General features: G+C 50.6%; 1 protein-coding gene and 1 non-coding gene across 3 annotated transcripts in view; one reads left to right on the top strand and one right to left on the bottom strand.

The window, feature by feature from the left end:
- The window catches only part of ALPL (alkaline phosphatase, biomineralization associated), a 57,447-nt gene that overhangs the window by 20,073 nt on the left and 11,872 nt on the right, over nucleotides 1-25,502 (top strand). For both annotated transcript variants that reach the window (XM_030875827.2, XM_060289133.1), the window contains exons 2-6: nucleotides 17,708-17,871; nucleotides 22,509-22,628; nucleotides 22,941-23,056; nucleotides 24,179-24,353; nucleotides 25,133-25,308. In XM_030875827.2, the coding sequence (XP_030731687.1) occupies nucleotides 17,811-17,871; nucleotides 22,509-22,628; nucleotides 22,941-23,056; nucleotides 24,179-24,353; nucleotides 25,133-25,308 (648 nt within the window). In that variant the 5' untranslated portion in view covers nucleotides 17,708-17,810. The remainder of the gene's footprint in view (nucleotides 1-17,707; nucleotides 17,872-22,508; nucleotides 22,629-22,940; nucleotides 23,057-24,178; nucleotides 24,354-25,132; nucleotides 25,309-25,502) is intronic.
- Nucleotides 16,402-16,475, bottom strand: TRNAR-UCU (transfer RNA arginine (anticodon UCU)). Its single transcript has one exon. It is a non-coding gene; the product is annotated as a tRNA-Arg (tRNA).

Genomic DNA, 25,502 nt, shown 5'->3' with positions numbered 1-25,502 from the left:
TTACCCCAAAGTCACAAAGATATCTGCTTATGTTATCTTCTAGAGGCTTTATGGTTCTGGCTTTTATAGTTAGGATTATGGTGACTTCCGTGGTTGTCCAGGGGTTAAGCCGCGGCGTTTCCACTGCTGGGGAACTAAGATCCCACATGCTCTGTGTTGCGGCCAAAAAAACAAACAAACAAGATTTGTACAATTAGGTTTATGATCCATTTCAAATTAATGGAGTAAGATTGGGGCTGCTGTTTTAACTTTTAACAGATCTTTTACCATTTCTTTCATATTTCCGATTTCTTAATCCTTCCTGGCTTCTTCCTGGAAATATTCCTCCGTCTGATATCCCAGTTCCCTATTTCATTCCTCAGCTGCAGTATCCATTCTGCAGTTAATTCTACCTGTTATGTTTGTTATTTCAACTGTTTTTTCATATAGAATATTTCCACTTGGGTCCTTTAACACTCTCTTATTCTGTTTTGTTTCACTAATATCTTTCCTTATTTCTTTGGCGTGTTTCTAATGCTTATTTTAAAATTCTCAGTCCATCTGTTGAACACAGCCAATTCCAGTGGTATCTCTAATTGGTTTGTTTTTCTTTTGAAGCCAGTGTACTCCTCGGATTCCCTGTTCTGTAACCCGTGAGCTCATTCCTCGGGGTGGGAGGGTTTCATCTATTCTGTCTGGTGCTGCATGTTGGGGTAAGAATCCAAGCCTGACCCTGGTCTCTGTCAGCACTGATGAGCCCAAGGAGATGACAGTCCCAGAGTGGAGGCCCCCAGGTGTCAGAACTGCATAGTTCCTCCCTGGGTTTGTCATCAGGACCCTCACCCCCAGCCCCCCCACCAAGTAACCAACTCTACAGCATTGAGCCTCACTTTCTGGATGCCAGGAAGAAGCAGCAAGGGAGAGGGCTGTCTGCCTAGGTCAGAATCCACCAGCCTCCAGGTCCAGAAGAGAAGGGGTGGTGGAGTGACCGTGGAGGCCTGTCAGCTCATTAGTTCCCTCTTGATTTCTGCAATTCCACGGTGCCTGCTGCACGGCCCTGATTTTACTCCGGCATATACTTGGACCGTCTGCCTGGGCCCCGCGTGTGCAAGTGAGAATGCTGGCCTCGATTGCTCCAGGGCACGTGGGCATGTTTGGGGGCAGGGGGTGTGGGGAGGTGTGCTGGGGAAGGCTTGATGCAAAGAGGCAAGAGCAGAGCTCAAATCCGATTGTCTTTTCTACAATATTCTCCACCTGCTAAAGACTAGGCCCTGCCCCTTCTCCTGGCTGCTGCGTTCCCACCCTCCAGCGCTGCACACACCAAGTTAAAACCCCGTTCCGTCTCCCCAGGAGATTCCGTGTCTCTCTAGGATTTCCTAGGCTTAGTGACGTTTTTGCTCTATTGTTACTCTGGTGTTGATTTGAGGATGAGGGGCCGGGAGCCGTATGTCTTCCCTCACTGTTTCTAGGGATGGTATGTGCAGCACCCTCAACCCCACTGTATCAGCAGCTGGAGCACAGAGGCTTCAAAAGAAAAACAGCAAACTGACTTGAGATAGCGCTGGAGTCAGCGACATTAGAACAGATAGACCAAGAATTTTTAATTAACATTAGGAACATACGAAAGAAATAAGGAAGTATATTAGCAACATAAGACAGAATGAGAAAGTGTTAAACAATAAAAGAACCATGTGGAAATATGAAATATGGTTTAATATGAAAACCAGCCTTATCATCTGTTCCAGCCCCAACCTTTGCATGCACCTCACAGCTCACTCTTCTCCAAAAAAAGACTTTCATGGCCGCCAGACCTTTGCATGGGCTCTTCCCTCTGATTAGTCTGCCTTCCCTACACTTCTGCTGGAAAAATTCTGGTACATCCTCGAGACTCCTTCCCTGAAGGCCTCTCACGGTCATTGCGATACTCAGTGATGGCATGGGGTTCAAGAGTTAGGAAACCAGGGTGCTTGTCCTATTCTTCAACTAACTGACTGTGTGACTTTGGGAAAGTCACACTACCTCTCTGGACCTTCGGCTCCTGCTGGGAAAAAAATGAGAGTGCTGGGTTAGATTAGTCCTAGAACCCCTTTCAGCTCTGACAAGCTAGTACAGTGGTTAAGAATGAAGGTTCTGGGCTTCCCTGGTGGCGCAGTGGTTGAGAGTCCGCCTGCCGGTGCAGGGGACACGGGTTCGTGCCCCAGTCCGGGAGGATCCCACGTGCCTCAGAGCGGCTGGGCCCGTGAGCCATGGCCGCTGAGCCTGCGCATCCGGAGCCTGTGCTCCGCGGCGGGAGAGGCCACAGCGGTGAGAGGCCCGCGTATGGCAAAAAAAAAAAAAAAAAAAAAAAGAAAGTTCTGGACTTAATCGCTGTGTTTCAGGCTCATTTACTAACCTAGCATAATGGTTAACAGCTTATACTTTGGGGTTGGACAATTTGGGTTCATAATCCCATCTCTGTCACTTGCCTGCTGTGTGACCATAGGCAAGTTACTGAGCCTCCCTGTGCTTTTTTTTCCCCTCTTCTGTAAAATAATGTTGATATTAAGGGTGCCTACCTCCAAGTGTAGGAGCACAATAAATGCAGCTGTTGTTGTGCTGTTGGTGGTTGTTCACCATTATACAGACTTCCCATTCCATTCAACAAAATCTTGATGTTTGTCTGCCAGGCTCTATCTAAATGCTTTTTTAAATTCTACCAAATTTTATTCCTTAACAGATACTCTCTTTTGCCTTTTATCTTTTTTTTTTTTTTGGCTGTGTTGGGTCTCTGTTGCTGTGCGCAGGCTTTCTCTAGTTGTGGCGAGCTGGGGCTACTCTTCGTTGCAGTGAGGGTTTCTCATTGCGGTGGCTTCTCGTTGTTGTGGAGCACAGGCTCTAGGCGTGCGGGCTTCAGTAGTTGTGGCACTCAGGCTCAGTAGTTGTGGCTCGTGAGCTCTAGAGCACAGGCTAAGTAGTTGTGGCGCATGGGCTTAGTTGCTCCGCGGCATGTGGGATCTTCCCGGAACCGGGATCAAACCCGTGTCCCCTGCATTGGCAGGCGGATTCTTAACCACCGCGCCACCAGGGAAGTCCCTGCATTTTATCTTTAAAACAACCTTGCAGAATGAGGATCTGTAACCCTGTTTTATGGATAAGGATCCTGCGGCCCCAAACATAAAGTCACTTTCAAAGCTACACAGCCAGGACTTAACCCGATATCCAGCTCCTCCATGGTCAAGGCCTTTCCACTATGCCACAGTGTTCAGAAAGATTAGTCTGGGGTTTTGGGAGATTACTGAACAAATCCAGATGGAAAAGCTTGGTGAGAAACTCCCCCTCCCCGTTACACATGTACGCCAGCTGTCTGTGCGCCTAGGCCGTCCACAAGATGTATTTTGTAGGTTTCATGCAAATGCAGATTTAATGATGGGCCAGAAGTTAATTGAGGAGGCAGAACAAGGGTGGGTTGGACGATTAGCGTCTCATGTGACCTGGGATAGAGAGCCAAAGGGGCTCTGGGAAAGAGAGCAGTGGTCTTGGAGGACACGGAGTCAGCGAAGAGGAGGACTGAGATTCAGCAAGCCCAGAGCTGAAGCTGAAGAGCGAGGCCTGTGGAAGCAGATGTAGGTCTTGCTAAGAGGCAGTTCCAGAGGGTGGCACTAGGGCTGACTCCAGCCCCGCCCTGTACTCTTGCTGGTCCAGATACGTGGCTTTACCTCTCAGAGCCTGCAAAAGGGCTGCTAGTACCATTTGGTAGGGGAGAGGGTACGTGGGGGAGCGGCAGTAGCCCTGCACCAGAACCTCAGCTCCACAGCTGATTAGATTGGCATGTGTAGGCTCGATTTAATCCTGAAGCCTCAGTTTCCGTATCTGCAGTTTGGGAATCACATTCTTGCCTGCGTGGGATTATTGCAAGCCTCCAGTGAGATGACTTCGTGGTGAGACCTTCTCTGATCTCTTTATTTAAAACTGCATATATATATAACTGATTCATTTTGTTGTGAAGCTGAAACTAACATACCATTGTAAAGCAATTATGCTCCAATAAAGATGTTTAAAAAAGAAAAAAAAAAAAAACTGCAAATACCACCTCTCCTCCCCCACTTCTTTTCCTCCATCTCACTTACCACTACCTGGCATCCTATTGATTTTACTTACTTTCTTATTGTCTGCTCACCCCACCAGCAGGGATTTGAGCACCTAGAACAGCCCCTGGCATATAGTAGGTGCCCAATAAACAGAGGTCATATGAATGTTGGTTGAATAACATATAGGGAAGACCCTAGGGGATAGGGGATGTTGAGGCCGTGTCAGTTGGATCTTAGAGATGCAGGACAGAGGCACGAGAGAAGCCAGGACAGCTCACTTGGGGTGCCAAGGGCTGCCCATGAAAGCAACTGGGGCCTGGATTTTAAGGTTGTGGCTGGGCCGTCTCTGGCCACAGCCTGTAGGAGGTGAGTCCTTTAGGAGAGTAAAGCTGGATGGGCCTGAGTACTGGGGCTTCTCATGGAGCCAAGACTCTTGGGGCAAACAGGAAGCCCATGATACTTGGCTTCCCTGCTTTCTTTAGCTTTTTAAACCATTCTGATGGCCCCTAAGTGGAACAGACTACCTCAAAGAAATGTCAGTCCCAGTGCCATCCCTGCCACCACAAAGGCTAGAAGAAAAAGCACTGGGTTTGGAGGCAGGCAGATCCGGGGTTATGGCCTAGCCCTGCCCCTCTTTACCAGAGGGATGTTCGGCAAATCACCGCACCTCTCTGAGTCTCTGTTTCCTCCTCTTGTGAAATGGGTGTAGCAGTTTCCCCCCTGTATGCCAGCCTCCTAGGGCTTTGTGTAAAATACAGTAAAAATGTGTATTGTGACCAATCATCACTAGACTGAAGGGCCTACAAGGCAGAAGTTGTACCTGCGGCCCTTAGTGCAGGGCCAGCCACACAGTAGACACTTGGAACCTAGTGGTCAAAGAGTTGTTAAACTCAACTGACAACAACCTTGGAAGGGGAGGGTCTGAGTCCTGCACACAGTAGGGCTTTTAGGCAAATCCTGCCCAAGGACCTCCTACAATTCTACAAGTTTATAGATTCCAAGAAGAAAACCAAGCTTGTATTGGTTGGCCTCATTTTACCATGCACTGGAAACTTATTGACCCATCTTTAGCTTGTTTGCAAGATTTTTCCTTTGGTAGAAACAACTAGATGAGTGACATGATGTGGTTGCTTACAATGTAAGGGGCTGAGAAAAACAGGCTGAACTGGAGTTCTGAGGTCAGACTCTGTGTTCCAAGTAACAGAAAATCCAAGGTAAGCAATATGGGGAATTAATTAGCTCCTGTAACTTGAATGTTCAGAAGCAGGCTTCAGGCGTGGCTGCATCCAGGGGCTCAAGCAGCATCATCAAAGACTCAGATTCTCTGCATCTCTCTACTCTACCTTCTGAGAGCTTGCCTTATCTTCAGGCTGCACACAGTGCCCCTCCCATCGCCTCACTCCCTCACAACACACCATCCAGGTGGAGAGAGCCTTGAGCTTAAGCCAGTCAGTCAGGACCCACCTGGAGCCGCTGGAGGTAGGATCAGCCCTACCCAAACCAGTTGGCTGGAAAAGGGAGAGCCACTTCCCAAGGAAACTTTGTGGTGTTGTTAGGAAAGGGGAATGGATTCTGGGTGGCCAAAAATTATAGCACGTATCTACTACAGTCATCAGAAGGGGAAACAACAGAAAGCCATAGAAACATCTGCATAGCACTTTACAGTTTGCAAAGTTCCTTCCCTCCTAAGAAGCCAATATTGGAAGCAGAATGGCACTTATTATCACTGCTTTGCAGATGAGAAAACAGCCCTTGAGTAACTGGCCAGGACTCTGACTTGTAACCCCGAGCTGCCCCCACCCACCTCAGCCTCTTTGTGTAAAATTATAAACCCAGAGGGGCTGACCTGGGCGGGAGGGAGCCAGTGTGACTGAAGGCCCTCCCTTTACAGAGGGAGCGCCCGTTCCAGATATGAGAGGTCCCCAGGAAGCTGCAATCATGTGAAAGCCCAGGAGGAGCTGGTCAGTGGGCAGAGGGAACAGCCTGATGTGAGGACTGGTCACAGGGCTGGGTACACACACAATGGGAGCCCTGCCTCGCTCACTGCCAGGACCCCAGCATGCGCGCGCATACACGTGCACACAAACTCACACACGCACACTGCCACACAGGCAGAGGGAGGTCACGTGACACACTGACGTGGGGCTCCCTGTACCGGGGGTGGCCAAGGCATTGGGGTCTGCTGCCCATAATGGTGACCATGATGGAAGCTGTTCTGGCATGTGACTGAGACAGGGGAGCCAACACACTGAATACGGAGCCAGTCAGGCCTGGCCTGCATCCCAGCTCTCCCACATGGTTGCTGTGTGACCCCGCACTTCCCTCTCCCTTCTGAGCCTCAGTTTTCTCTTCTGACCCAGGCTGATAATTCCCACATGACTGGTTTCTTAGAAGGCTGAACAAAAACCTCCCAGTACATAATAGGGGCTTCATTCATTCTGAGTTTCTCCTTTTCCCCCTTCATAGTGTCCTGTTAATAGCTGTGTGACCCTGGCCAAGTTACTTAACTTCTCTGTGCAGTGGGAGCAATGATAGCACCCACCACATGGTGTTGTGAGGAGTAGATGAAGGAATGCCTGGAAAGCACTTAGAACAGTGCCTGGCACACTCGTTATCACCTTTACTACTAGCTAACGTTTATTTTGAGTGTTTAATATGGGCCAAGCCCTGGGCCTTGATCTCATTGTTTATTGTGCAATTATCCTTCTTATAATAGCACAGTGATATAGGCACTCTCTGTGATTATCCCCATTGGACCAGTGAGGAAACTGAGGCCCAGAAAGGGGAAGTGATGTGCCCAAGGTCATAAAGCCAGTAAGCAATCTGGGGGCTCTGCTCAGCTGTGCGCCCTTGGGTGAGACCCTCACCTCTGTGGGTCCATATTTCCTGCCTGGAGGTTGGGGTGCATCCCTGCCCTGTACCTCCCAGGGTCACCATGGATATCAAACGTGATAGTGCCAGGAGCCTCTACCAGCTGGAAGGTTCTCTGGGAATACGAGGAGTGCTGTTACCATGGGCCCAGGGCAGTGAGACCTGTCTCTGGGAACATCTGTGTACTCCCTGTTCTGACGCAAGCTGGGCATTCGAGAAACCGGGCACTTGCCACCCAGGGATACTGCTTGTGTTGGCCGCCACTCAGAAGGTTACAAGTTCATGGCCTATTTCCCTGAAGTCCAGAGCCGCCTCAGCCTCTTCTTACAGGGCCTGTGTGGGGCTGTCTATGGAATGGAGGTTTCATCTCCTAGGGGAAGGCTGCCAGAGCACATGGGGCATCGGGGGCAGGGAGGGGGGAAGAGCCACGGTGGTCCAGGGTCCTGCATGGGGACCAGCTGAAGTAGGAGATTGTGGGGGAGGAGGGGTGTGTCCAGGGTCACTGGCCTGTCCAGGGGTGGAGCCAGGTCTCCAGCCGAGGTCTTCCCCACCCCGCCCCCCGTCTCTGCTGCACACCGCAGGGCAGACCACCTGTGATCAAGGACTTGGACTCAGTCAGTCCTTGGCCACTCTCATGCTATGTGACCTGGGGCGAGTCACCTCACCTCTCTTCCATAAAGTGGGGATGAGAAGCCCTGCCTCAGGGGGCTGTGATGCACATGCAATAAAATGACATCTGGGAAGAGTGTATAAGTCAAATGGTAGGTGTGTGTATTCCATTCATCTACAAACATATAATGTACATATTGCAGATAGAACAAATGTGGTTTGTCTTCAGTCTTACCGACTGCTTCAGGAGTTTATACTTGGCCCTGGGACAGAAACATCTACAGGTGACGCTGAATTCTGGCTGTGTGACCTTGAGCAAGCACGATGTCTCTGTGCTTCTGTTTGTTACCTGTACAATGGGTATAATAATAGTGCCTACCTAGTAGGTTGTTGTGGAGATTGAATGAGTTAATATAGGTAAAGTGTTTAGAACAATGTCTGGCACATAGTAAAAGGTATGCTATTATTAGTACAAATACAGCGACAAAGTATATCAAGTAAGGGTTTCTCTAGAGTAGCCTCAGTTTGAAATGTTCTTTTCAGTTGACAGAAATCACTGATTTCGGGAATTCCAAGACGCTGGTATCCATGCTATGCCTCACAGACTGCCTTGTGCTTCTGGTAATAGCCTCCCAAATCTTAGCTGGTTAGTGGGGAGACTTATCCCTGCTGATGATTGCTGTGTGACCCTGGGCAGGTTGTATACCCTCTCTGTGCCTTCCTTTTCTTGTTGTCCACTGTGATAGCGACGTCTCCTGGTACCAGAGGGGCTCCCACTGCAGGAGTGCTGGGTGAGGTACCAGAGTGCAGGGGATGACAAACACAGCACATGCTCCTTCCCCCGATCCTACCACTCAGCTCCCAGGCTTGGCTCAGAGCAGGGTGGCCTGGGACAGAACATGTCCTCTGCGTGGGATGGTGGGAGCCTGTGTGCCCGTGGAACAGCCATCCCTGACACCCCTCTGCCCGGGCGCTCCAGCCACCCCAGGCACGGTGCCTCTGGGCCCTGCCATCTCCCTCCCCCGCCTCCCTGCTGCCAGCTCTCCTCCCACCAGATGAACCTTGACTGGCTCCTGTCCTCTGCCCACAGAGCCAGTCTGTGGCATCCAGACCGGCCAGGCACCCCAGGAAGCCACAGAAAGATCTTTAGCTCTGGAACCCAGACCGCTGAGGCTTCCGATTCCAGCTCTGCTGTGTGGCCTTGGGCGAGGGGCAGACCATCTGAGCTGCAAAGTCATCACCTGTGAAATGGGCTGGCAAGAGACGTGTAAGTCAGGCGGGGACGCCAAGCGCCCGCTCTTGACCAGGCTGAGCTCAGGGAGCGAAGAAGCCCTTTGTGGTCGGTCCCGGCTGCCTCTCTGTCCTCTGTCACCAGCTGTCGGCTCCTGCCTTTCTCCCCGACCTCTAAGTACTTCATTCCTACCTCCTTGCCTTTGCACGTTCAGGTTCTCCTGTAGAGAGCACTGTTTCTCTCTCTGTTCATCTCAACCCTACCATCCTTCCCGCCTGGCTCTCCTCCCACCCACTCCATGGAAGCTTCCCGGCTGACCCTAGGTGGTCTCTTTCTCTTTCTCCTTCAAGAGGAAGAGAAAGCATCTGGCCTCCTGGTGGGATGTTTGTCTGTGAGAGAGAGACAGGCAGACAGAAAATCTGGTCCTCTCAGGAAACATAGCGCCCCTTGAGTATAGGAACTGGAACCTCCACCCCCTAATTAACCCCTCCCCCAAGTGGAGGTGCATAGCAGCCAGGTAAGCTTTTTGGTTTCTAGAGCCTTGGAGCTGGAAAGACCTTGTGGGCCTTCCAGGTGGGCAGGTCTGTGATGAGCACAAGGGTAAATGGCTGCTGGCCGAGTGGGCAGAGAAGGGTCTGTCCCTTCTCAGCTCCAGGCCCTCACCTGCCCACTTACCCCTCACTCCATCCTCCCCTGCCCGGTGATCACAGCTGCTGGGTGAATTCATTGCCCACTTACTGTGTCCCAGGCCCTGTTTTAAGCCTTTCTGTGCATTAACTCATATAATCCTTACAAGGACCCTATGGATTTTATTCGTCTCCCACTTTGCAGATGAGAAACCTGAGGCCCCAGGGGTGGGGTCACTGGCCCTGAGCTACTCAGCTTACGAGGGGCAGAGGCAGGATCTGAGCCTGGAGCCCTGGCTCCAGAGCGTGCTTCCTGCTGCCGTGCTGCCTCTTTGGTCACTCACTATTGACTCGCCACCCTTCCACCCACCTACCCACATTCCTGCCCGGCCAGCCGGCTGTGCACCCGGCTCTGCCAGCCGTGGGGCTGCCAGCATCCACAGAGCAAGATCCCTGCTCTCTAGGAGCTCACCCCATGGTTCTCCAACTCTGATAAACGTGACCAAGGTCTTGAGCGGCTGGGTTTTGGGATACTGGGGAGGAACTGTAACTACCGCCTGGGCTGGGGCTGGGCTGCAGGACAGCCCAGCAGAGCTGAGGTCAAGGGGGAAGGGTGATGGGAGGACTTTATCGGGTGGACAGCAGGGAACATTCCAGACCAGGGAACGCAGTGTGCAGAGGTGCTGAGGCTGGAGGTGCTCAGAGGGACAGCTGGCTTGTCATCACAGCCCTAAAGATGCAGTGGCTTGGCAGCAGGCAGGGCTGACGCCAAGCCTCCCCAGGCGCTCCCGCCTCTGTTTTTTTGTCGAGATGGGGTGCTGTCTGCAGCGGCTGGAGGTCTGAGCCTTGCTCTATGCCAGCACCTGGCCTAGCACCCTCTGGGGAAGTCCCTTCTTGGGTCTGACCTGCAGCCTACTCTGACCAGCACACACTCCTTCCAGAGCCCTTCACCCAGAGGCTGCTTTATGGCAGCCATAAATGACTCCATCAGTGAATGAACAGAGTCCCAACCAGCAAGGCTTGCCGGAGGCGCTGGGCAGTTCTATGTTCCCTCTCTCTGACCCTGCAGGTGAGATGTTCCTGGGCTGACCTTTAGCGGCACTCCCTCCCCGAGCAGCTGCTGCAGCCCAGTTTGATGTTGCAGGACCCCCTCCAACTCCCCTCCCATTCCCCACTGAGGGACACTGTGTCTGTCCTCCTCCGCACTGAGTCCTTAGTACCTAGAACAGAGCCAGGTACATAGCAAGTATTCAGTAAATGTTTGGGAATAAAGAATAAATGGACAAAGAGGAATGAACAAGCTTCAGGTGGGGAAGGACTGGGCTGGGGGAGGGGAGCCCCATGGACTGTCCTCCCTCCCATTTCACCCCTCCTGGGCTAAGCCCCAAAGATTAACCCCAGGGAACAAAGCCAGGTCACCGCCACTGACCCAGAGCTTTGGAGCAGACATCCAAGGCTACTGTGACTAGGTGTTGCAGGTTGTGCTGGCTACTTCGTGGGGCTCTCTTCACCCAAGATGGCCCTCCCGTTCCCCACCATGGACGTGGTCCTCACAGCCGTCCTCAGCCTTCTCCTCCTGGCGCTGACCTTGAGCCTGGTCTGCTTCTTCACCTGCCGCCTGGCCAGGCCGCTCAGGTAGAACTCACCCCGGCCCGACTCCTTCCTCTGCCAGATCTCCCGCCCTAAGTTCATTTGGCTTCTATTTGCTCTTGAGGGATAGTGGAAAGGTGGGCGCCGGTCTCTCTCCCTCTCCGTGGTGGGGAAACTGAGGCCCAGAGAGGTTGAGTCAGCTTGGGATCGAATTGCACTTGGCCATGGACGAGCTGAGATCCTTTGCTCAGTTTCCTAAACGGTAAAACAGGAGTTAATAACACTTGTGAGGATCAAGTGAGATGCCCAAGAAGTGGTAGTGATTCTTATCAGTCCTATTGTTCTGTCATTTGTCCTGGACCTTTTGAGACCCAGCCCAGGGCTGGCTTTCTGCCCAGCTCCAAAGGGCTCCAGTGCCCTCTGTCCCAGGATGCTGAGTCAGTCCCCAGGGGCAAGGCCCAGCCTCCGCTCCCTCCCCTGACCTGCCAAGTGGCTGTTTCTCCTCCAAGGCCAGAGCGCAGCCAGGGGTTCTGCACACTTGTCATGAATAGTCAGGGCATGTAGCTGGGAGCCTGGCAGAGATGGTTCGGCTGGGAGGTGGGGAACGATGGGGCTGGCACACACCCGGAGGCTCCATTATGAACTGGTGGAGCATTGGCAGAGGGTGGTGGGCAGCTGGGGCCCCTCAGCCCCAGGCTGGGCCCCACGGAGCCCAGCATCTAGGGCTGCCAGAGAGCGGACCTGGAGCCTCTGAGTAGGGACGGGGGCCGTGAAGAGGAGCCAGCAGGAGAGACTCTGGCTCCTGAAGGGTTTCCTAGATTCTCCTTTCCAGGCAGAGGCAATGGGAGAAGGCACCTGAGTGTCTCCAGAACAGGCCCTTCTCAATGCCACATCTCTGGGGCCAAAATTCAAAGCATTCCAGCCTGAATCATGGAGCTTTTCATGAAGTTAGCATTTTCAGAGCTGATTCTATGTGCACGGGGTTGGGAGTCAGAGATGGAGAAGAGATGGTCTTTACTCGCACAGAGTGTCGGGCTAGCAGAGAAGAGAGACAAATGAGAATAACCGTGCAGGGCTGCATGAGCCCTTTAGAGCTCCTGGAGCCACGCTTCACTTTTATTTTTCCTTATTTATGTGTTTGCTTTGGACCTTATTTATGTGTTTGTTTTGGACCTGCGGTGCAGAGGGTTGAACAAGTCATATTCCTCAGTGCGTGGGGTACTATCATGAGCTCAGTTTTTGTTTTATTTGCTCATTTTCCCCTTCATACCTGCTCCCCAGTACCAATCCCATCACCCTCCAAAGGTCTTCATGCTAATATGCTTTATTTAATATGTTGTTGAATTTATAAGTGTCCTTGCAAGTAACGCTGTGTTGTGTATATGAGTGTGGTTTACACTGACATACGAACTACTGAAATCCTGTGTTTTTAAACTCCACCGATCCTACTGTTTTACTTCTAGTTTTAATACTACTGCCACATAGTTATTGCCCCACCACTCTTTATAACTTCCTTCCCCTAGTTATGGACCTAGAGGTTGCCCCCAAATCTTCTAATCATAAGCCAGTGTTAAAGGGAACACGCCAAAAGTTTCTTCAATAAATATGATCGTTCTGTAGGGTTTTTTTGATATATAAAGTCTTTATCAATTTAAAAATATTATTTCAATTCCTGGTTTTCTGAGGGCTTTTATCATATAGTTCTGTACACCCCCATTCCCTCTTCTTAAATGATCTTGTAAGTTTGATTAAGGTTTTAAATGCCACCTTTATGCCCAGGGTTCCCAAGTGTATACCTCTAGCCAAGAACTCTTTCCCGGTTGCCAGATGCCTATATGCAACGTTCCGCTTAACATCTCCACTTCATCTTAAACTCAACATGTCCAAAACCACGTTCCTGATTTTCCCCACCAAATTTACTCCACCTCACACCTCAAAACGCCGCCCCAAATGCTGAAAGGCTGAATGCTTTTCCTCTAAGATTAGGAACAAGGTGAGGATGTCCACTCTTCCCTCTCCTATTCAGCATGGTGCTGGAAGTCCTAGCCAGCACAATAAAGCAAGAAAAAGAAATAAAAGGCATAAAGATTGGATAGGAAGAACTAAAACTGTCCCCATTTGTCAATGACATGATTGACTACACAGAAGATGGCAAGGACCCAGGTTCAGTTCCTAGTCAGGGAACTAAGATCCTGCAAGCTACGCAGCACGGCCAAAAAGAAAACAAAACAGAAAAGGGGCTTCCCTGGGGGTCCAGTGGTTGAGACTCTGCACTTCCACTGTAGGGGGCAGGGGTTCGATCCCTGGTCGGGGAACTAAGATCCCACATGCTGCATGGCGTGGCCAAAAGAAAAAAAAAGCAATGCTATTTTAATAGCTTCCCCCAAAGTGCAATACAACAGTATAAATCTAACAGGATCTGTATGATGAAGACTATAAGATTTAAACGCACAGAGAGACATACTGTGTTCATGATTGGAAGACTGAATATTGTCAAAATGCAAATCTTCCCCATATTGATCCACAGATTTAATACAATATCAATCAAAACTATACTGATGGGGCTTCCCTGGTGGCACAGTGGTTAAGAATCCTCCTGCCCATTCAGGGGACACGGATTCGAGCCCTGGTCCGGGAAGATCCCACATGCAGCGGAACAACTAAGCCCGTGTGCCACAACGACTGAGCCTGCATGCCACAACTACTGAAGCCTGTGCACCTAGAGCCTGTGTTCCGTAACAAGAAGCCACTGCAACGAGAAGCCCGCGCACCGCAACAAAGAATAGCCCCCACTCACTGCAACTAGAGAAAGCCCACGCATAGCAACGAACCCAACGCAGCCAAAAATAAATAAATAAAATAAATTAATTAGTTAAAAAAAAAAAGCTATAGTGATGGAGAATAGACCTGTGGCTGCCAGGTACAGGCATGGGCAGCTTCTGACTACAAAGCGAAAGCACAAGAGAGTTTTTTGGGCTGGCAGAGCTGTTCTCTATCCTGATTGTGGTGGATATCCATGTGGATATCCATATCCACGAATCTATCCATGTGTTAAAGTTCAGAACCTTCATCCTGTAGTTGGTGAACCTGTAGTTGGTGATCCCACCCTTGGGGGATCACCGTGGTAACCTCGTTGCTAATTTTGTAATTGGCAGCTTAGTGGTTAGAGTTCAGCTCTGCTACCTGCTTGTTTGTAACCTTGGGCGAGTCACTTTTCCTTTCAGAGCCTTGTTTTTCCTATCTACAAAGGAGATCATACAGCTCTGTCTACCACATAAGTTATTACGGTGAACATTTTATCAGTGTCCTTTAGGGATTGTTCATATAATCTGAGAGAGTAGTGCTTTCATTTTATTGAAGTATAACATACATACAGCAAAATGTCTATATCCTCAATTGACAGCATGTTGGATTTTCAGATTGAACCCACCCATATAAGGCAGAGTGCCTTTTTTTTTTTTTTTTTTTGATGTTCAATATTCACTTTCTTGTCGCTGCCATAACAAATGACCGCAAACACAGTGACTTAAAACAATACAAAGTTATCCTCAGTTCTGGAAGTCAGGAGCTCCAAGAGAGTCTTTGGGGCTGAGAATCAACACATTGGTGGGGCCGCTCCCTTCTGGGGAGGCTCCAGAGGGAATCCACTTCCTCGCCTTTCTAGCTTCTGGAGGCGCCTGTATTTTTTGGCTTGTGGCCTTTTTCTTCAAAGCCAGTCGCTTAGCATCTTCCTTCTATGAATCTTCTGTCCTCACTCAGCCTTCTCTTCTGTGTCAAATCTCCCTCTGCCTTTATCCTGTCTTGTAATACCCTTAGTTGGTTTTTATACTTTTCAAAAAATTCTTTTAAATTGAAGTATATAGTTGAATGTACAATATTATGTAAGTTACAGGTGTACTGTATAGTGATTCACAATTTTTAAAGGTTATTTTCCATTTATAATTATAAAATACAGGCAATATTCCCGATGCTGTACAATATATCCTTGTAGCTTTTTTTTTTGCGGTACACGGGCCTCTCACTGTTGTGGCCTCTCCCGCCGCGGAGCACAGGCTCCGGACGCGCAGGCTCAGCGGCCATGGCTCACGGGCCCAGCCGCTCTGCGGCATGTGGGATCCTCCCGGACCGGGGCACGAACCCGTGTCCCCTGCATCGGCAGGCGGACTCCCAACCACGGCACCACCAGGGAAGCCCTGTAGCTTATTTTATACATAGTAGTTTGTACCTCTTGATCCCCTACCCCTATATTGCCCCTCCCCCCCCCTTGGGTTTTATACTTTATATCAACGATCCCCAACCTTTTTGGCACCAGGGACCCATTTTGTGGAAGACAGTTTTTTCACGGGGCGGGGGGAAATGGTTCAGGTGGGAAAGCGAGCGATGGGGCGCAGTAGATGAAGCTTCACTCGCTCGCACGCCGCTCACCTCCTGCTGTGTGGCCTGGTTCCTCACAGGCTGAGGACCAGTACCGGTCCGAGGCCCGGGGTTGGCGACCCCTGCTTTATATCATTAGAATCACACTATATATACTCTCGGGTCAGCTTCCTTCGCTCAGCCTCACCTTTGCGGGATTCATCCATGTTGGTGTATAGAGTTCTCAATTATTCATTCTCATTGTTGTGTGTGGATTACCTTCTTGTGAACCCATACAATGGATTTATCCATCCTGCTGAAGTTGGACAGAGTTTTGAAGCCATTATGAACAGGGCTGATATGAACATTCTTATATATTCTTTTGGTGAACACATGTACATTTCTGTTGAAGTTAAATGGGTCAGAGGGCATGTGTATGGTGTCACCTTGGTAGTACTGTCAGTTTTCCAAAGTGGTTGTACCAATCTACACTCTACCAGCAGTGAACAGATGCTCTGGTAGTCCCAATTCCTTGCCAACACTTGGACTTTTCTTCACACACAAAGGGAGGATTTGGGGGTGATTCCTCCCTACCTCCACTTCTTAGAGCACTGACTTTCAACTGATGATGTAAGTACTTACTATGCCAGGCACTGGAGTGGAAACGAACAAGGCAAAGTCTCTGCTCTTAGAAGCTCCCAGTGTGGTAGGTGAGATGGACCAGGAAGGAATTACTTTCAAAACAGAGAGGTACATGCAGTGCTTGTACCGATATTGTATATCAATTTAATAACTTTTTTTCTGATGTTAGAATTTACTCTAGTAATGTTTGGAAACTGAAGTAGACTTAAAGAATTAGAAGTCGTCTGAAATCCCACCACTCAGAGTTAAATGCTGTTAGACGTTAGATGAAAGGTATTTCCTTTCAATTCCTATGCTTTCCTTCCCGCCACCTGTCCCTGCCCCAAGCCAGGTTTGTAAGGAGCCAGGTGGACAAGGAACGCAGTAGAAAAGCACCGGAGTGCACTTAAAAAAATTTTTTTTTGGCCGTACCTCGTGGCATGTGGGATCTTAGTTCCCCAACCAGGGATCGAACCCGTGCCCCCCTGCAGTAGAAGTGCAGAGTCTTAACCACTGGACCATCAGGGAATTCCCTCCATGCACATTTTTAAGGTTGAATCAAAAGCCCTTTTTCCAGTTAGAGTGGTTTCTTACCTAACAGCCCACTCTGTCTAATGGTAGAATGTTGTGTATCACTGCCATTTCCCACAACAAATGAAATGATCATTTTTCTCTTGATTTTGGTGGAAATAATAACATTATTTCCCAGTGAAACTCTTACCATTTAAAATTCCTCATCTTCCAGTAACATTTATACGCAACATGGTTAGTATTTACATTTCGCAGCTGCCAATGGGATTATCCCATGTGATCCTAACAGGATGACCACAGTTTAAAAACATTCTTAGGCCATTAATACATGCTCATTTTAGGCAATTTGGAAAATTCAAAAAAAAAATTAAAGAAGAAATAATCATTCACAGTCCTACTGCCCAGAGAAAACCAGTTAACATTTTGGTGTATTTCCTTCCAGTTTTTTTTTTAATAACATTTTTTTTAAAAATTATAAAGGTAACATCTCAACACAGAAGGAAAATTTGGAAAATGCAAAAAAGACAATGAAAAAATAATGAGTCATCTAAAATGTCACTGCCCAGAAATGGCCACACTTATAAGACAATCTTTTCCTGTATGTCCCTCCTATAGTTTTTATATCTCTCGCCATAAATGACAAGCTGTAGAACGTAGCAAATACAGTTGTCCTGTAAGAGCAAATGTAGGTGTCCCTGTAAGAAAAGGTGGACTCTTGGTTTTGTCTCTGATGTGCTTGGGACATGGGTAATTCAAGGCTAAAGGCTGATGTTCTAGAACAGTGCTTCTCAAAGTGGGGTCCACGAACCAGCAGCAGCAGTAGCTGCAGCACCTGGGAGCTTGTTAGAAATGCAGCTGGAGTCTCTGGGCGAGGGGTGGAGGGTACTGGAATCTGTTTCAGCAATCCTTCTAAAAGATTCTGATGCATGCTGCAGTTTGAGAAGCACTACACAGAACGTGAACTCTGGTGGGTTCTGGGCTTCAGGTGGATTGAAAGTGGGAATTCACTTGGGAAAGGAGAAGGAACCGCTTTGCAGCATGGAACTCATTTATGCCTATACAACTGTTTATGTGATGAAGCTTCTTGAGGGAGGGACCACCTAGGCTTTGCATCTAAATGCCTAGTGTCTTGTAATAGGTGAATAATGAATGAATCAACGAATAAATAAGTGAATGAACAAATGAACTCTGGAGCTGTGACCTTCATGTCTTTTTTTTTTTTTTCCTAGGATTGGAACATCAATTAACTACTGACCACTGGCAGCCCACCCTTCCCACCCATATCCATCATACCTCTGGGCTCCAGAGAAAAAGCAGGTCTTGGAGTGCACCATGATTTCACCATTCTTAGTGCTGGCCATTGGCACCTGCCTTACCAACTCCTTAGTGCCAGGTAGGATTGGGGGCAAGGGTGGAGGGAGGGGGAGACATGGTGCAGGTAGGATAGGATGAGGGCAGTGTCTGTGTTCAGGGTCATAGAACCATCCAAAGTATTTAAGAGCTGGAAACAAATGTTCAGAGCAGGAAATCCCAGCCTCTACACGTGCTAGTGTTGGAAAGGTCACTCTTTTTCCCTTTTTATTATTCTTTAATTGGGGTTTCTATTCTCTCTTAACTCCAAGAATCTGAAATAGAACTTTATTCTATAAACTCTTCCAAGTCGCGGTATGTTAAGTCTCCTGTTGGCTTCGTCTGCTTAACTCTCCCTCATGATAGTACATTTCCTTATATTTTGTAATTCTTGCTTGTAAACTCACCTTCAACAGTTCTTTTGTTGTTGTCGTTTTGTATTTGTTTCCTGTTGTAAACGCGTACAAAAGTGTTTCTACAGTGCAGTATTGTGTTTGATTCTTCAACTAATTCTATGAGAGTACTTATGTTAATTTCTCAGTTTTTGGTTCTTACGCTACAAATTCAGGTGCAGATTTGGAGTTGAGTTCACATTTTGATGACTGGCTTTCTGTCCGCATCCCTTCCATAGCTCCCAGGCAAAACATGTACCTGAAAAGTTTCAGCCTAGACTTGTGTTTGGTCTGACACTGCAAGGGTCCTTCGGCCTCAGCTCCTGTTTACCTTTCTGGTTTTGAATACCCTCTGAATTTCTGCCTCCTGGGGGTTTCCCTTCCCCCTTTTCTTCCTTTTTCAAGTAATATACTGTTCTTGATTTTGTTTTTTCAACATTTTAGTGTCTGTTGTAGGAGAGGAGCCCTCCTTGGCTCAGTCCATCATGTGGCTGGAAGTCCCCACTTGCCCTCCCTGAACCTTAATTTCTCCATCTGTCCAGTGGAGATAATAATCTCTCCTCCTTAGGGCTGTTGTGGGAATTATAAGGGACAGTCACAGTGCAGGCAGGGAGTGGGTGCTCGTAGGAAGAATATATTTCAACAGATGAGGGGATTGGGATTCAGAGAAGGGACTGGCCCTCCCAGGTCACACAGCAAGTCAGTAGCAGCCCTGGGGACTGAACCTGAGCCGCTAGATTCCCAGGCCACTGCTCCCTCTGCGATCCCATGATGCCTTTCGGCTTGTGTCCTTGGGGGCCCAAGGTCACTCTGGGACCGAGTCCCTGCTTTCTCAGCACTCACAACCCACCTGAGCAAAAGGTGAGCAGATGGATGAAATGTGAGAAGACGAAAAAGTGACAAAACGAAAAATCTTCAAATATTCAGCACTTCAGTTTTTTGCATGTTTCATTTTAGTCATTCTGATGGGTGTGTAATGGTGTTACATCATGGTCTTTAACTTTTTTTAAAAAATTAGGTGTAACTTACAGCAAAGTGCACAGATCTTAAATGTATAGCTTGATGAGTTTTGACATATTTTTGTACCCATGTAACCATCACTGGGATCAAGAAAGAATATTGATCATGGGACACCAAGGGCTTTCCTGTGCCCCTCCCAACCACTGCCCCCGCCCTGCCCTGCCCCAAGCCAGAGGAAGTGATTAGGCTAACTCCTGTCACCTTAGTCGAGTTTTGCCTGTTTTGAGCTTTGTATAAATGGAGTCATACAGTACGTACTGACAAGCACTCTTCACGTAGCATTCATTACAGCACGAGCATTTCTGAGTGTCATTTAATGGTCTCCAAACACAATGGCCTCCTGATACTCACTTGTCCAAAGCCACCATTGCTTAAACCAGTCCTCTGACAATAAAGTCAGTTTGACACCCACTGAACCCTTCTCGGACCCTGGAATGGTGCTGGTGAAAAAGACAAGGGCTCTGCCCGAGTCCCAGTCCTTCAGGGAGCAGGCACAGCAGGGAACTGGCAAACGGGTAACAGGGCTCACCTGGAGAAGTAGCAACGGGAATGGGGAGGCTGATGGCAGCCCAGCCCCGGGGGTGCTGTGCCAGGTGCTGGAGGAGGGCAAGGTGGGTAGAAGTTCATCACCACCCAGATGGCACCCAAATGGCCAAAGAAGCTCCTTGACCAAAGCCCTGGCACCGTGGTATGTGGGAGGAAGGCGGGAGGGAGATTGAAACCCGCCCAGAGCTAGTGGGATCCCTGATGAAAACCACTAGCCCAGGGAGTTTGCAGTTAGCAGATGCAAACTGTTACATGTAAAATGGAGAAACAACAAGGTCCTACTGTATAGCACAGGGAACTATATTCAATATCCTGGGATAAACCATAATGGAAAAGAATATGAAAAAGAACGTATCTATGTGTATAACTGACTCACTTTGCTGTACAGCAGAAATTAACACGACACTGTAAGTCAACTATACTTCAATTAAAAAATAAATTTATAGGACTTCCCTGGTGGCACAGTGGTTAAGAATCCTCCTGCCAATGCAGGGGACATGGGTTCGAGCCCTGGTCCGGGAAGATCCCACGTGCTGCGGAGCAACTAAGCCCGTGTGCCACAACTACTGAGCCTGCACTCTAGAGCCCGTGAGCCACAACTTCCGAGCCCATGTGCCACAACTATTGAAGCCTGCACACCTAGAGCCCGTGCTCTGCAACAAAGAGAAGCCACCACAATGAGAAGCCCGCACACTGCAACAAAGAGAAGCCCCCACAATGAGAAGCCCGCACACTGCAACGAAGAGTAGCCCCCGCTCGCTGCAACTAGAGAAAGCCCGCATGCAACAACGAAGACCCAATTCAGCCCAAAAATAAATAAATAAAAATAAATAATTAAAAATAGATAAATAAATTTATAAGAAAAGCTTATATTTGGAAATAAAACAAACCCAAGTTTTAAAAAAAAAAAACACTGGCTCAGGGCACTTGCCCAGGCTTTACCTCACTTGATCCTAGAACTGCCTGCGAGTAGCTATGTCCTCCTATTTTTCTGGGGCAGAAACTTGAGTGGCAGGAACTTGCCTAAAGGTGCACAGCTGGATGGAAGGGCCAGGGCTCTCCGGGCTCCAGCCAGGGGCCTCCGCCCGTGAGGTCTGAAATTGGGGAGCTTCAGAAGAGAGATGTGGCGCTGGGGGGCTGCCAGCGTGAAGGTGGGGGACTAAGGGATCAGGGTGGGGATGGGACCTCTAGGGGGAGGAGTGGGGCGTGGTAGGTCCCAGGCTTGAGGTGGAGAACTGCTTCCTTCCATCTCCTTGCCTGCGCTACCTGCCCCAGGCAGGAGCACAGCCATGGAGATGTGTGGGTTCCCCTGCGGCTCAGTCTCAGAATCCTGTTTCCTCATTCCGCAACGTGGAGGAAGTAATGGTAGCCACCCTGTAAGGCTGGGGGAGGGGAAAGCACTGTTGCCGTGTACGGGGCACTTGGCACGAGCCTGGGTACCATGAGTGTGTAAGAAAGGAGAGCTGTGCTCTTCACCCGCACAGCATGGGCCTGAGCTGGGCCAAGGGATGAGGCCTGTGTCTTCAGCCTATGAATGTGTAACATGGCCTTGGACAGGACCCTCCCACCTCTGCTGGCCTCAGCCTTCCTTCCATGCAATGGAGGCCACTGAAAGAGAGAATCCCCAAGGAGCTCCCCTCTCTAGGCTTCTGTATTTTGATGGGCAGGTTTGATGGGGCCCAAGTACAGAAGACAAACCAGCAGATGGTGGCAGGGACCCCCACCCCCGTGGAAAGGGATCCTGGGCCTCTGCTTGTATGAAAAGGGGATTCCAGGACTCACTGGGGTGGGGGGGCATCGATCCTCTGCCTGTGGGTCAGGTGTGTCGCTTTCCTTATCTAAATCCCGTCCTCGTGAAGACCCCGAGAGGAAGGTACAAACACCTGCATCTTACGGGGAGGAGACTGAGGTCCAGGGAACTCACTTGTCCACACAGCTGCTGCTTGGCACAGATGCGGTTCTAACTGAGGACTGTCGGGCACTAGAGTGTTCTTTCCACTGGAGAATTGACGACTAGACTCATGGACATGAGAGAGAGAGAGGAGAGGGCATTCCTGGTTCCCACTTTTTCTCAAGATTAGGGACACAGAACGTCTTTGCTAACTTATCCTTACAGGAGTGAGGCTGTTCTTGGCTACTTTAAGTTTGATACGTTAAACAACAGGCAAGTCTTGCTTTCCAGCACAGCTAAATAGCTGTTGCTAAGTCAGGTTCCTGCGGAGCCTACTTTAATGAATAAGCCAAGCAGGGTTTATAATTGATGGCTGGATACATCTGGGGGCTCCTGCAGTTGGAAGTAGTTTGTTCTCTTGAGTGAGTTAAACATCACCCTCCTAATTGTGCTAGCACAGTTCATTTGCTGCCGTAGCACAATGTCTCTCTGCTGGGTGGAAGGAAAGAGCGTGGGCTTTGGAGCGAAGCCCAGCTCTGCCAGTGTCTGCCAGAGCGGTGTGGCCTTCTTGGGCAAGTCGCTTGGTGTCTCTGAGCCTTGGTTTTTCCAGTCTCAGTTGTAGGTAGAAGACCCAGGGTCCACAGGCTCGTTTGGAGGATGGGACTGGCATAGGTTTTGCAGATCTCACAATGGCTGTCTGAGATGGACAGCTACTGCTTCCTCTGCCGAGTCCAGGCAGCCTTCTGCAATGAGAAGTCGGTGTCTGTAGTGGCTGGGGATGGGAAGCTGCCCCACCCCCTCCCAAATAACTCTGCCTCTCTGTCGGTACAGAGAAAGAGAAAGACCCCAAGTACTGGAGAGACCAAGCTCAGCAGACCCTGAAAAATGCCCTGAGGCTTCAGACTCTCAACACCAACGTGGCTAAGAATGTCATCATGTTCCTTGGAGATGGTGAGGCCTGGGGGCCAAAGGGAGGGGCTGGATGGGGGCCCAGGGAGCCAGGCAGAGGTGAAGGTGGCTGTGTTGTAGAGGCTGGGGCCCTGGGGCCATGTTGAAGAGGATGGGAGAGCCGGGCTGTGAACCCCAAGGGTCTCGGGAGGGAAGGAGGAAAGGGACCACCCAGTCATGCTCTGGTGCCCACTGCTCAGCCTGCCTTGGCACCTAACTCTAGGGAGCTCTGGGTGCCCAAGAGAGCTGATTGGAGAGGCTGGGAGCCCGAGAGACTGAGCCCCCCTGACCCCCGTTCCCCACCCCCCGCCACAGGGATGGGCGTCTCCACGGTGACGGCGGCCCGCATCCTCAAGGGTCAGCTCCACCACAGCCCAGGGGAGGAGACCAGGCTGGAGATGGACAAGTTTCCCTACGTGGCCCTCTCCAAGGTGAGCTCCAGCCCCAAGCCTCCCACCTCTCAGGAGGAAAGGGCAGGGGAATGGCATTCGCTGGAGCCCTCAAACCTGCTGGCAATGCAGTCAGCCCTCCCGGGGGCTCTGTGGCCCCTCTGTGAATTGAGGACAGTAGCGGCTGCTTCCTAAGACTCTGGGGATTTCAGCTCATTGATTTCAAAATCTATTGACACATGACATACATAGCGAGAAGTGCACCGGTGTACAGAGTGAATTTTCACAAACTTGGCACGTGTCTGTATGACCAATATCCAGGTTGAGAAACTGAACATGACAGCAGCCAGGGGTCCCCCCGCACCCCGCTCCAGTCCTTGCTCCTTGACTTCTAACACCATAGCTTAGCTGTTCCTGCCTTTGTACTTGACGTAAATGGGTTCACGCAGTGTGTACTCTTTGCATGGGGTTCTGTTACATTCGTTCTCTCCCAAGGCGGCTCAGATAGAAAGTGGTAGCTTTGTTTCTGGTGTTGTAATTGCTGGTGGCCGTGGTGTCACATAATAAAGGTCCTTTAGACACTCTGGGCCAGGCCCTGGGCTCCCTTCTGGGGGAAAGCAGGGACCGTAATGTTTTCTGGTCTTCAAGGAGCTCTCAGGCTGGTGGGGCAGGGAGACGGGCAGATAGTTTCAGACCAGAGGTCTGAATAGTGGGGGGGTCCCCATTTCCCCATCCTAGATCCTGCCTCCCCCTAACTTTCCCTCCCCTTCCCCAGCCTCCCTCACTCCCTCAAGAACCCCCTCCGTCTCCCTTCTCCACGGCTCACCTGCCTCCCCCTCCCCCTTACTGGCTTCTGCAGCCCCAGACCCAGAGAGAGCTGACCCAGCCCCCATTTCTCTGCCAACCGAGTCTCCACATATTGGAACATTGCGTTCCCGCCCCTTCCTGCAACCCTGGCTGCCAGGGCACTGGGCGTGGGCAGGAAGCAGGCAGCTAGGTGATCCTGTGGCTCTGGGGGGACCTCGGTGGGTAGCAGGGCTCGGCCAAGGCCGTAGGAGGCCTGTGTCTCCCTCATGCCCAGGCCCCATGGTGTGAGTGGGGGTCGGAGGGCAGCAGAGCGGGCCGAGGCCGGGCCACCTCCTGACCCTCCTTTCCCGCCTGCAGACATACAACACCAACGCTCAGGTCCCTGACAGCGCAGGCACCGCCACCGCCTATTTGTGTGGGGTGAAGGCCAACGAGGGCACCGTGGGGGTGAGCGCAGCGACCCAGCGCACCGAGTGCAACACCACTCAGGGCAACGAGGTCACCTCCATCCTGCGCTGGGCCAAGGACGCAGGTGAGTGGGGCGAGTGGTGGGGAATGGGCCTGGCTCTGTGGCCTGTCTGAGCCTCTTTCCAACCGTACAACGGGGAGAGGGAAGAAGATGCTCTCCAGGGCCCTTCCAGCTCTGAGGTTCTGGGCCTCTGTGAAATAGTCATGGATTCCTTTCCATGACAGCGAAAGCTAGTGGTTTAGGGGGTCACTCAGGTGTGTGTTTGCTCCCAGCTCATTTCCCTGAGTCTATTCCTTTGACTATGAAATGGGCATGAAAATGTAGCCCCCTCCCAGGTTTAGTGTGAGGGAGGTCAGGAACTAGCCCAGCACTGTTCCCGTGGAAGTCCAGTAAATGTCTACCCCTTCTCCCTTCCTCCTGGGAATTGGGAGGCCCTGGCACGTGCCCCCAGGGACTTTGGAGTCAGGCTATGAGGCTGGCTGACATAGGTGACGGAACCACACTCCACCTGAGAGCCCTTCGGAGGGGCCCTTGTGTTCCTGCAGGGCAGCGGGGGGGCTTCCTGCAGGCTGGGGCTCTGCAGGGTCCTTGGTGGAAGGGAGGGCTTCAGCCCAGGGGCTCACAGCTCAAGGGCCCTCAGGACAGGGGAGGGTCACAGAGGCAGAGTATCTGAGCTGCCGGGATATTTGGAAGCCACCAACCCCACCTTTAGTACGGATGCGGAGACTGGGGCCCAGTCAGGCAGCAGAACTAACCTGTCTTTAGCTAGGAGAGGGAGGGGGAAGACAGCTTGGACACGCCCATTTCCAGGCGAAACCAACCCCTCCTCTCCCACACCCCAGGGAAATCCGTGGGCATCGTGACCACTACGCGAGTGAACCACGCCACCCCCAGCGCCGCCTACGCCCACTCTGCTGACCGGGACTGGTACTCGGACAACGAGATGCCCCCGGAGGCCCTTAGCCAGGGCTGCAAGGACATCGCCTACCAGCTCATGCACAACGTCAGGGACATCGAGGCGAGTGCGGGAGTGCAGTCAGAGTAGGGGCTTGTGGGTCCGAGGCCTCAGGCCTAGACTGGCCCGGGAAAAGCAGTTTGGCCTGGCTCCCCACACACCTGGGAGGGCTCCCAGCCCATTAGGGGATTTGCGGTTGGGGCAGGGAGGCACTGTAGGATTTCTCCGCAGTGGGGCTGAGGGATGAATCCTGATGT

Source organism: Globicephala melas, chromosome 1, assembly GCF_963455315.2.
Source record: "Globicephala melas chromosome 1, mGloMel1.2, whole genome shotgun sequence".
Classification (NCBI taxonomy): Eukaryota; Metazoa; Chordata; class Mammalia; order Artiodactyla; family Delphinidae; genus Globicephala; species Globicephala melas.
The sequence above is the reverse complement of the archived record's forward strand: the minus strand, read 5'-3'. Positions and strand labels throughout refer to the sequence as shown.